The following is a 12,998-nucleotide window of genomic DNA, read 5'->3' on the forward strand; positions in this document are numbered from 1 at the left end:
TTGGGTGGGCGACACATCCCAATCTCATAGATTTGGCAGGACCAAAGTTGTATACACCTTAGATGTACAAAACTGGAGAAAGGTGGGTTTATCACCATGGAATCCAGAGAATGTTAGCAAGGGGCTAACTCGCTGCATTTCCAAAGATGCCCAGAAAAGGGGGGAGTTTCAGAGGCATGTGGCATGCTTGCCTTTAATCAGTCAAGGAGGTGAATTCCAGAATTGGGAAGTTATGGTACAGCTTTATAAAATTCTGGTTCAGCTGCAACTGCAGTATTACATGCATTTCTTGGTGTCCCATTATAGGAAGAACATCAAGTCGTGGGAGAGGCTGCATAAGCAATTTTCTAGAACGCTGCCTAGATTACAGGGCAAATGCTACATGGAGAAGATGGATAAACTTGGTTTGTTTTCTCTGAAGCAGAGGCTGAGGGGAGAGATCTGACAGAAGTTTAGAAGCATACATTTAGCATACAGCCAATATCTTTTTCCTAGGGTTGAAATGTCCAATAACAGAAAGGATGCATTTAAGGTGAGCAGATTAAGTTCAAAGGAATGTGCTGCCAAGGATGATAGTGGAAGCAAGTATGATAGAGGTATTTATGAAGCTCTTAGGTAAGTATGAGAATGTGCAGGAAATGGACATTGTGTAGGCAGAATGGATTAGTTAGTTGGGCATCTGATTACTTCTTAAATTGGTTCAGCACAATTTCATGGAGTGAGGGGCTATTCTTGTGGTGACTGTTCTATATTCAATAAAAACAATGGTTAGAAACAAATCTAACTTTTGTTTTACACAACGTAAATTCCAACTGTGAAATCACAAAGCATAGAATGATATAAAAATGTATTTAGGAAAGTCACAAAATATCCTATGTACCAAGGGAGGGATAAAAAAAGTCTGCAAAGTAGCTCAGATTTTTCATCTACTTTTGGTTGCTGATAACTTAATCATGTTTTTGTATAATTGTAAATGTAACAGCAGTAAGGTCCGCTATATATTGTATGAGTAAACTGTCTTGAATGTGTCGTATAAATTCCCCCTACCCACCCAGGCCCTCTGCTCTCTGGGTAGCTCAGTTAATACCAGGTAGAAGTGATTTGAATGTGAGTGCATAAGGCTTGATCACTGAAGAAAGCCATGATAAATTACAAGGTACTATTGAAAAGTCACAAAAGTGTCAAATGGATTTCAACACAGATAAATGTCTTTTTGGAAAGTCAAATCAGCATACAACTTATTTTGAATGTACGCTTTACACCTGAGCACCAGAGGAGCGCTGTCTCATTCAAATGTATCCATGCACGGTCTGAATGATAATTAAACTTGATTTGATACTACAAATGATAGGGCACTAAGGAGTGTAAAGGAACAAAAGGAGCAAGTAATACAGCGGCAAGGTTCTTTGAACATCATGTCACAGGAGACAAGGTGGTGAGAAAGGTGTTTAGTACACTTTCATTAGTCAGGACACTGGGTACAGGAGATGGGACACTATGTTACAGTTGTACAAGTTGTTAGTATGGTCAATCTTGAAGTAACATTAAAGTTATGGTCACTCTGTTATACCAATGATGTGATTAAACTGGAAACTGCAGAAAAGATTTATGAAGATGTCGCCAGGACTAGAAGACCTGAGCTGTTGGGAGTTGTTGGTCAGGCTCGGGCATTATTCCTTGGAACATAGGAGAGTAAGAGCTGACATATGAAAGGTATAGATAAGGTGGATGATAATGGCCTTTTCCTCAGCTTATGGGAGACCAAAATTGGGACCACAGATTTAGGGTGAGAGGGTAAAGATATATAACCAACTCAAGGGGCAACTTTTCTCTCTCCCCCGCCCCCACACACATAAGGTGGTGAGAATATGGAACAAGTTGCCAGATGATGTGGATCAGACAGGTACAATAGAATTATTTAAGCAACTCTTGGATAAGTGGTTAAGTGCATGGAGGGATGGGGCTTTGAGGGATATAGGCTGAACACGGGAAATTGGGATTCACTGGGTGAGCACGTGGTCAGCATAGACTGTTTAGGTTTCCATCTATGCTGTATTGCTTTATGAAGTCAAGATAAAGGCACTGATTTAGACTGTGCTATTCTGTTGAAAGCAGACAAATACAATAAGTACATTAAATCTAATGTGATCATACCAATAAAGTAGGACACATGAAACAAGTTAGGGGAAAGGTACTGATTAAGGGTAAAAAACAAGGGTTGAAGCTTTGAAAGGGCCACATTATTGCAACAAGATTTGTGTTGATTGTAGACAAATAGGATAAGAGAACTAATTGAGTGGCTTGGTCTGTGAGACACAAACAATAACAGTAGCTTCATCTACAAAAGAGATGAAAAATAAAAAGCAATTTCCAAAGGAACAGAAAAAAAAGAGCCCAGCAACACTGGCACAGGCAGGGACATACAGATAGACAGTCAAGATACCAATTGCAACATGTAGTCAACTGGACACACCAGAAGAGACCTGCACATAAGGTCACTCAAAGAGTGGGCTTCCCAAGAAGTGACTATCATCTAAAGTTTTGTTTTGTACTGGTCACAAGTTATGTAATTAATCAGTTGTTTTATAACCAGTATACCTACATCCACTTTAGTTTGTTGTAGCCATGGGCAATACTTTTGAATGAGTGAATTTTCGACATTTAAATTCAAACTAAACTATTAGACCACAAGACCATGAGATAGGAGGAGATTTAGCCCATCGTGTCTGCTCTGCCATTCCATCATTATCCCTCTCCACAGCCCACATGGACTCTCCAAAGTCTACATGGACTTCAGTAAGGCATTTAACAAGGTCCTGCATGGGAAGCTAGTCAAGAAGGATCAATCGCTCGACATTCAGGATAAGGTAGTAAATTGGAATAAACATTGGCTTTGTGAGAGGGTGGTAGTAGAGGGTTGCCTCTCTGACTGGCAGCTTGTGACTCGTGGTGTGCTGCAGGAATCAGTGCGGGTTTTTTTGTTGTTTATCAACTATATCAATTTTCTGGATGATAATGTGGTTAACTGAATCAGCAAATTTGCACATGACACCAAGATTGGGGGTGTAGTGGACAGTGAGGAAGATCATCATGGTTTGTAGAGGGATCAGTACCAGCTGGAAAAATGGGCTGAAAAATGGGAGATGGAATTTAATGCAGATAAGTGCGAGGTATTGCACTCGGTAGGACCAACCAGGGTAAGTCTTTCAGTGAATGGTAGGGCACTAAGTGTGGGAGAACAAAGAGATATAGGAATACAGGTCCATAACTCATAGAAAGTGGCATCACAGGTAGAAAGGATCATAAAGAACGTTTTTGGCACATTGGCCTTCATAAATCAATGTATTGAATAAAGGAGATGGAATGTTATGAAGTTGTATAAGCCGTTGGTGAGGCCTAATTTGGAGTATAGTGTGTACTTTTGCTCACCTACTTACTGGAAAGTTGTAAACAAGGTTCAAAAAGTACAAAGAAAATTTATAAGGATGTTGCTGGGTCTGGAATGATTGAACAAGTCAGAACTTATTCTTTAGAACAAAGATTCAAAGGAGATTTGAGAGATGTATACAAAAATTATGAAGGATATAGATAGGGTAAATACAAGTAGGCCTTCTACTAAGGTTGGGTGGGACTACAACCAGAGGTCATGGGTTAAAGGTGAAAGCTGAGAAGTTTAAGGGAACATGTGGGGGAATGTCTTTACTCAGAGGGTCACAAGAGTGTGGAATGAGCTGCCAGAACAAGTGGTGCATGCAAGCTCGATTTCATCGTTAAAGAGAAGTTTGGATAGATATATGGATAGCAGAGATATGGAAGGCTATAGTCCCAGTGCAGGGTGATGGGAGTAGGCGCAACTTAAATGGTTTTGGCATGGATTAGATGTGCCAAAGAGCCTGTTCTGTGTTGTACTTCTGCACAACTTTCCTACCTTCTCCCCATAACATCTGACACCCTGACTAACCAAAAGCCTACTAACTGGCAAAATTTCAGTCAACAGCTTTTGTCTATGGGTGGCAGGGCGGAGATACATCTCCACGAAAGGAAGTGCAAGGTGCTCCTTCCCTTTGCTAGCCTGCACCCTTAGGCAAGGTGTAGCACCTGCTAAGACCCCCCCCCTTCCCCCAAATCAGGGTCATGAGAAGCCATGAGAGGTGGTAAATGGTTATGAGCTGCTGATGCACATCACAACTCCTGGTTGTGCAACCACTGACACCAGGCTGATGAGTATTGATAATGACTAGGGTCACCCAACTTGTTAGGACACTGCCCAGAAGGTGCAACAGCAAACCACTTCTGTAGAAAAGTCTGTCGAGAACAATTATGTTCATGAATAAGATCATGATCACCCATGTCAAGACGATACTGCACATAATGTTGATGATGCTGAGCTCTTGTCTGTCTTTTGTTTTCCTTCCCCAGTATTAAGTATCCTTACAATTTTATTAAAGACCTTTGAATTAGGAATGCTGAATAAATATTGTAATGACTTCAACCATCTCCATTTTAACTTCATTAATAAGCACATGGAATGTCACAACTCACTTACCAAGGTTCATCTGTGGGCTCCCAGCATACTAAGCAAACACTACATGTAAAACACATGGCCCGGTCATCTCCAGAGGAAGCTGGCTAAATAGAAAACAATACTGGACCTAAGTTCATTCAATTAATAGCATTTGATTCAAGTATTAGAAGTCTGAGACATGTTTAAAGAAAACTTTACAACTTGATTGGATGGTGGTACAGTTAGAAGAAATAACTGATTTTACCTTCTCAGGGAATAATGTTGTATTAAAATGACTGTCAGCTTCACCAAATAACTCAGTATAAATGAGAAGTGGAAAATGGAAGTTCAGAACCAATTCTATTTACAACTCAAGTTTTGAAATGACATATTTAGGTGAGATTAACTGAGATCAAGCACAGCAGCACAAAATCAAAGCTAACTACTTTCATCACTATAATTATTACTTTTCTATATCATGAACAGTTTTATATTCATATTATTTCAATAATTCTCCTGAATTCATAGTTCTAACAATAACAAAACCCAAAGAAAGGCAAAAAAATTTACAATTCTAGTAATGAATTTAAGAACTTACTTGGTGATAGAATCCTGCCTGAGCCATTGGATCAGGCTGAGCCCATCTGTATCCTACATGCGGCCAAGAGGTGAAGGTTTCTCGTCGGTTTGCTTCACTATACATTAGTGACCTAATGGGAATTAAAACTCATTATATTGCAAAATTTTGAGTAATGTACATTTTCTTTGACTGCTGCTCAACTGTCATTTGCAATTGACTTGCATAACTTCTGTAACATTGCAAGGATCAACTACTTCCGTTTTCCAATTTTTATCTGCAAGGCATTTACCTAAATTACAATCTTAATTGGAGCATCCCACAGCAATGGGCTTTATAGAAGGAAGAAGATTAAATGAAAAGAAATAAGGTAGCATAGAAAACAAAGTGCATTATATTGATTCAACACAAGCAACAGGTATTTTTATAAAAGAATAAGTACATTAATAAACAACACACTGTCACAATTTGAATTTGATGATAAACAGCTCCATTCTGGCACAAGCTATCATTTTGGATATTGCAGAAAGGCCTAGATATCATGAGCTGATTGTGGGCCTGAACGTGCAAGATGACCTTTTTTCATACCCCAGCAACAGACAGCTAACTGGCGTGCACAAGACAAATAATTGCCAAAGTCATTGCCAGTGAATATCCAAAGAAACATACAGATCAAGAGATCTGTCCTTTGATGACCAGTGAAGTCAATGATTTAATACGATTTTATCAATATTTGCTCCAAAAACAAAGATTTATTATACTTAACAATGAATTAACAATATATAAGCTATTACTTTCTATTATTCTTTCAGCAAAGGTAAAATACCACTATGATGAAAAAATGCTCAAGATCCTTAACACAAGAGATTCAGTAGATGCTGGAAATCCAGAGTGAAACACACAAAAGGAACTCAGCAGCTCACGCAACATCTATGTAGAGCAGGGGTCCCAAACCACTGATCCCTTGGATAATGGTAGGGGTCCATGGCATAAAAAAAGAACCTCTGATGTAGAAGAGAGTTGATGTGTTGAGCCAAGGCACTTCGTCAGAACTCAAGATCCTTAGAATCTATATTTCCAACAGATCGACCACTTTTCCCAAACACTGATATGTCAACAAGTGTGCAAGATCAAAAAATTTTCAAAATCCTATCAAAACATGACCAAGATAAAATCACAACATATTTTTCCAAGACATTTCTTTAAAAGCACTTCTAAAAATTCTGTTTGCTTCCAATTGGCTATGTAAAGCTGTGATAAAATTAAGGAAATTTAATGTAATTTAGTTCTAGGTTAAGAATCACACACCAACTCATACCTGTCCACTGAGCGACCAGGACCCACGCCAAGTTCAGGCCGTGCACTCGGCAAGAGGTAGGATAGCCTATCCATTACAGATGAGGCTACAGACAGGGCAGAAATATTATGATTGGTCTTTTTCAACTCATTTACAATGGCATTAGCAACTGACTTCAGAGTATGATGAGGAAGATGAAAAGTAACTGTTGCCCACTGCAAAAACAAGAGAAAAAGATGTGTTACTGAAATCCCAGAGAAATACAGATTTGGCATTTCAGAGTTTTATTATAGTCAAAACTGAATTCATTACCCTATCCCAATTCTTAATTGTATCATTTATCTGATATTTACTGAATACCAGATACTGAAAGGACTGGATAGAGTGGGCATTGAGAGGATGTCTCCATTAGGTCGGAGAGTTTAGAATCTGAAGGCACAACCTCAGAATAAAGGGATATCCCATTAAGGATGACATGAGGAGGAATTTCTTCAGCCAGAGAGTGAAGAATCTATAAACTTGTTGCCACAGAAGGAAGCCAGGTCATTGGGTGTATATATAAAGCAGAGACTGATATATTTTTGATTGTTAAGGGGGTGAAGGGTTAGGGTAAAAAGGCAAGAGATAGAAGTTGAAAAAAAATAAATCAGCCATTAATCAAATGGCTGAGCAGACATGATGGGCCAAATGGCCTAAATACTTAAGACAGTGGGAGTGTGAAATGCTAACAGGAGAGAGGAACAAGAGGAGAGGATTAGGTTAATTTGTTGCACCTTGTCTGGTTATGGAGGAGCAAATCAAAGGTGAGATAAATCATTAAATTGAAGAATGCAGTGAAGAAAAACCAAATATTAAAAATGTACTTTCATTAGTAAGATTTTGCCACAGCAGCATCTTTCAGAGATTTTCTTTTAGTTTCTACTCACTTTTGCGACTTTGTGATTTGCTGCTGTCTCGTGTGAGGTATTTTGCAGCCCTTCTTTCAACTGTGTGATAAATTGATCATATCCTTCTATATACGACACTTCCACCTTCTCCAGACAAGCGGAGAGCAATTGCTGGGCCTATATACGTAAAACACAGAATTTTTTAATAAAAAAATTCTATAGGATTCTTAAATATTTTAGATAAATGAGTTAAAAAAAAACTAAAAGAAAAAATATTGCAGCACTTCCTGGTATAAGCAACTGAAAACATACACCAGTTTCAGTGAGTGGTTGGACTCTGGAGGGTCTTATGGAACAGAGGGACCAAGGGGTACATGCAGTTGCAAGAAAGAATTTGTGACCATTTGCAATTACCTGATTGTCTACATTAATTACTCAAAATATGTTCTGATCTTCATCCAAGTCACAATAACAGCCAAACACAATCTGCCTAAACTAATAACATACAAACAATTGAACTTTTCATGTCTTTATTGAACACATTGTTTAACAATTCACTGAGGAGGCTGGGAAAAGTACGTGAACCCTTGTATTTAAGTAGAACCTCCTTTAGCAGCAATAACCGTCCTGTAGCTGCTAACAGTGAGGTGGAATTTAGACCATTCCTCCATATAAAACTGTCTCAGTTCATACTTCTGGGACACCCTTCTTCAGGTCTGGACTCTGACTTGGCCATTCCAAAACACAAATTTAATCTTTTTAAATCAATTCTGTTGTAGATTTGATCATGTTTCGGATCATTAGCTCATCGTATCATCCAACTTCAATGAAGCTTCAGGTGACAGACACTACCCTGACACTCTCCTGTAAAATATATTGTTACAATATTGAATTCATTGTTCCCTCAATGATTGAAAGCCATCCACCCAGAAGCAGCAAAGCATCCCCAAATCCACAATGGCCCTTCCACCAAGCTTCAGTTGGGATGAGGTTTTGCTGTTGGTGTGCAGTTCCCATTTTCCTCCTAACACAGCAATGTGCACTTCTGCCAAAACTTTTGTCTCATCTGTCCATAGAACATTGTCCCAGAAACATTGTGGAACATCCAGGCGATCTTTTGCAAACTTCAGATGTGCAGAAATATTTTTCTGGAGAGCAATGGTTTCCTCCATGAACACCATTCTTGTTCAGTGTTTTTCTTCTGTTGGACACATGAACAGATTTTGGCAAGTTCTAGAGATTTCTACAGATCTCTTACTGTTACCCTTCGGTTCTTTTTCACCTCCTTCAGGAAGTTGGATGATGTAACAAGAATGATCCAAAACACAATAGCAAATCAACAACAGAATGGTTTAAAAAGAAGAAAATTCATATTCTGAGAGGAAAGAATTTTAATCAGATCCACTGCCAGAGTAGAAAAGACAGCAGCAGGTCGTTACAGCAAATTGGGATTGATTAGCAAGAGTAAGGGTAAGGGCAAGCACAGAAGCCATCATCTGAGTGGACAGAATCAGAGTGCTGATCTTGAGGCTTTAGCTCTTCGAGGTTTCAGTGAAAAAGGTTCCATCAGAGAAATCAAAGCAAAGAAAAGCTCTAGGTTAGTTTTTTTTTCCTGCTTCCCTTCTTTTCCTGGCATCTCTACTGTCCGAGCTGAGCAGATACAGAGTAGTATCTCTTGTGGGATGGGGGAAGGAAGGGAGGTCTCCAGTGTCCCTGATAACTACGAGAAGTGCATCCAGCTGCAGCTTCTAACAATCCACATTAAGGAGATGGGACTGGAACTGGATCAACTCCAGATCATTCAGGAGAGTGAGGGGGTGATAGATAAGACATATAAAGATAGTCACACCCAAGGTGCGGGACACAGAAAACTGGGCGACATTCACGAAGGGGAAAGGGGTTAAGGAGTCAGTGCCTGTGGCTATCCCCCTCAACAACAGGTATATCACTTTGGGTACTATCAGGGGGTGGGGGGAAATGACCTAACAGAGGAAATTCACGGTGGTCAGGTCTTTGGCACTGAGTCTGCCTCTGTGACTCGAAGGGAAGGGATGGTGGGGGGGTGGAGAGAGAAGAAGAGGCACATTAGGGGGTACATTAATTAGGGGAACAGACAGGAGGTCCTGTGGGCGGGAAGTGCCAGGGTCTGGGACATCCCGAATCAAGTCCTCATCGTTCTTAAGTGGGAGGGTGAACAGCTAAAAGTCATGGTCCACATACGTGCCACAGACATGGGTAGGACAAGTGATGAGGTTCTGCGTAGGGAGTTAGGTGCTAAGTTAAAGGGCAAGACCACTAGGGTTGTGATCTTACGTTTGCTACCCATGCCATGTGCTAGTGAGGCCAGAACTCGAAAGATTAATAGTTGCAGGGCGACTTATATCCTGAGCTGCATATATTTTAATGCAAATATCATCATAGGAAAGGTGGGGATAATAGTGCTGAAGATGAGGCAGCTTGTTTACAAAGAGGCAATATGCAGTGAAGAGAGGCTGTTGATAGGGAAAAATTGCAGTCAACAAGATGAGTTGCAATGTAAAAGACAGACAAAACCGAAAAGGGTGAATACAGGACTGAAGGTATTATATTTGAATGCGTGCAGTATACAGAATAAGGCTGATGCACTTGTAGCACAGTTGCAACTTGGCAGGTTTGATGTGTAGGCATCACTGAATTAAGACTGAAAGAAGATTACATCTAGGAGCTTCATGTCCAAGGATACACATGGTATCAAAAGGACATGCAGGAAGACAGAGGGAGCAGCATTGTTCTGCTGGTAAAAAATTAAATAGGTGAGATAGGGTCAGAAGGTGTTACATCATTGTGAATAGAGCTAAGGACCTGCAAGTGTAAAACGACCCTAATGGGAGTTTTACACAGACCCCCAAACAACAGCAAGGATGTCAGAATCAGGTTTAATATCACCAATTTGTGCCATGAAATTTGTTAACTGAGTGGCAACAGTACAATGCAATACATGATAACACAGAAAAGTACATGTATATTAAATAGTTAAATTAAAAATAACAGAAATAATATTAAAAAGTGAGGTAGTGTTCATGGGTTCGTTATCCATTTAGGAATTAGCTGTCAGAGGGGAAGGCGGCGTTCTGAATCAGAATGCATGATTTCAGGCTTCTGAACCTCCTTTCTGGAGGTAACAGTGAGAAGAGGGCACGCCCTAGATGATGGGGGTCCATAAAAATAGACACCGCCTTTCTGAGGCACCGCTCCTTGAAGCGGTGGATACCACTCCTGGATACTTCGGAGGCTAGTACCCAAGCTGATTAATTTAACAACTTAACAACAGCTGATTAATTTAACAACAGCTCTTTTGTCCTGTGCAGTAGCCCCCCATACTGAATCAACCTGTCAGAATTCTCTCCCTGGTACATACATCGTACAGAAGTTTTAAGTGTTTTAGGTGACAAGCCAAATCTCCTCAAACTCCAAATGAAATATAGCCACTATCTTGCCTGCTTTATAGTTGCAACGATATGTTGAGACCAGGTTAGATCCTCAGAGATACTGACACCCAGGACCTTGAAATTGCTCACTCTCTCCACTTCTGATTCCTCTATGAGGATTGGTTTGTGTTCCCTTGTCTTACCCAAGACATAAGAGGAGATGGCCAGAACTGATAGGAGAAGAACACTGGCAGGGATGACAGCAGTCCAGCAACAGCTGGAAGTTTTGGAAGCATTTCAAAGGCACAGGATATATATATCTCATACAGGAAGAAGTATTCTACAGGAGAGATGACACACTTATGGCGAACAAGAGAAGTCAAAGCCAACATAAAAGCCAAAGAGAGGGCATAATAGAGCAAAAATTAGTGGGAAGGTAGGGGATTGGGAAGCTTTTAAAAACCAACAGAAGGCAACTAAAAAGTCATAAAGATAAAGATGGAATATGAAAATAAGCCAACCAATAATATTAAAGAGGATGCCAGAAGTTTCCTCAGATACATAAAGTGTAAAAGAGGCAAGAGTGGATATCGGACTGCTGGAAAACGATGCTGGAAAGTTAGTAATGGGGGACAAGGAAATGGTAGATGAACTAAATAAGTATTTTGCACTGTTGGGAGACACCAGCAGCACGGTGGAAGTTCCAAGTGTCAGGAGTCATGAAGTCTGTGAAGTTACCACTGCTAGAGAGAAGGTTCTTAGGAAATTGAAAGGTCTGAAGGTGAATAAGCTAGCTGGATCAGATGGTGTACACCTCAGGGTTCTGAAAGAGGTGGATGAAGAGATTGTGGAGGAATCTTTCATGAACCACTAGTTTCTGGAATGGTTCCAGAAGACTAGAGAATTGCAAACAGCACTCCACTCTTCAAGGGAGAGAGGCAGAAGAAAAGAAACTATAAGGCCAGTTAGACTGACCTCAGTGGTTGGGAAGATGTTGGAGTCTATTACTGAGGATGAGGTCTATGGTACTGGGAGACACATGATAAAATAGGCCATAGTCAGCATGGTTTCCAAAAGGGAAAATCTTGCCTGACAAATCTGTTGGAAATCTTTGTAGAAATAATAAGCAGGATAGACAAGAGGAGAATCAGTTGATGTTGTATACTTGGATTTTCAGAAGGCATTTGTCCAGGTAACACAAGGGGTTGCTAACAAGGTATAAGCACACAGTATTACAGGAAAGATTCTAGCATGGATAAAGCAGTGGCTGATTTGCAGGAGGTAAAGAGTGGGAATAAAGGGAGCATTTTCTGGTTGGCTGCCCATAACTAGAGGTGTTCCACAGGGGTTTGTGTTGGGACTGATTCTTATTATGTTACATATCAATGATTTGGATAGTGGAACTGATGGTTTTGTTGCTAAACTTGCAGACGATATGAAGTTAGCTGGATGGGCCAGTAGGTCAAGGAAGTAAAGAGGCTATAGCAGGACTTAGATTAGGAGAACAGGCAAAGAAATAGCAGATGGAATACAGTGTCAGGAAGTTATGTGCTCATGATCTTTGGTAGAAGAAATGAAAGGGTTGACTATTTTCTAAATGGAGAGAAAATACAAAACAAAACTGAGGTACTAAGGAACTTGGGAGCCCTTGTGCAGGATTCCCTAAATGTTAATTTGCAGGTTGAGTCTGTGATGAGGAAGGCAAATACAATGTTAACATCCATTTCAAGAACACTAAAACATAAAAGCAAGGATATAATGTTCAGACTTTATGAAGCACTGGTGAGGCCTCACTTGGAGTACTGTGAGCAGGTTTGAGCTCCTCATCTTAGCAAGCATATGCAAAACTGGAGAGGGAATTCAAAGAAGGCTCAGGGCCTGTATTCACTGGAATTCAGAAGAATGAGGGGCGACCTCATTGTAAACTATCGAATAGTGAAAGGCCTTGATACAGTGGGTGTGGGGAGAGTTGTGAGAGTAAGACCAGAGGACAGCCTCAGAATAGAAGGGCGTCCTTTAAGTATAGGGATGAGGAGGAATATCCTTAGTCTGGGAATGGTGACACTGTAGAATTCTTTGCCACAGGTAGCTGTGGCATCCAAGTCTTATGTACATTTAAGGCAGAGGTTGATAAGATTCTTGGTTGGTCAGGGCACAAAGGGATATGAGCAGAAGGCAGGAGTTTGGGACTGAGAGGAAAAATGGATTAGCCATGATGAAATGGTGGAGCTAACTCAACAGGCCAAATGGCCCAATTCTGCTGCTATATCTTGTGGTCTTATGGTCTTTTGTTAAAAAAAAAGGACAGCTGCCTCTACAACCCACA

General features: G+C 40.3%; 1 protein-coding gene across 8 annotated transcripts in view; it reads right to left on the minus strand.

Annotated features, from left to right (window-relative positions):
• The window catches only part of birc6 (baculoviral IAP repeat containing 6), a 253,706-nt gene that overhangs the window by 207,529 nt on the left and 33,179 nt on the right, over nt 1–12,998 (minus strand). For all 8 annotated transcript variants that reach the window (XM_059985630.1, XM_059985634.1, XM_059985633.1 and 5 more), the window contains exons 3-6: nt 7,305–7,442; nt 6,400–6,593; nt 5,103–5,214; nt 4,547–4,629 (exon numbers count right to left, since the gene is read on the minus strand). In XM_059985630.1, the coding sequence (XP_059841613.1) occupies nt 4,547–4,629; nt 5,103–5,214; nt 6,400–6,593; nt 7,305–7,442 (527 nt within the window). The remainder of the gene's footprint in view (nt 1–4,546; nt 4,630–5,102; nt 5,215–6,399; nt 6,594–7,304; nt 7,443–12,998) is intronic.

The sequence above is a fragment of the Hypanus sabinus genome, chromosome 12 (assembly GCF_030144855.1).
Source record: "Hypanus sabinus isolate sHypSab1 chromosome 12, sHypSab1.hap1, whole genome shotgun sequence".
In the NCBI taxonomy this organism is placed as follows: Eukaryota; Metazoa; Chordata; class Chondrichthyes; order Myliobatiformes; family Dasyatidae; genus Hypanus; species Hypanus sabinus.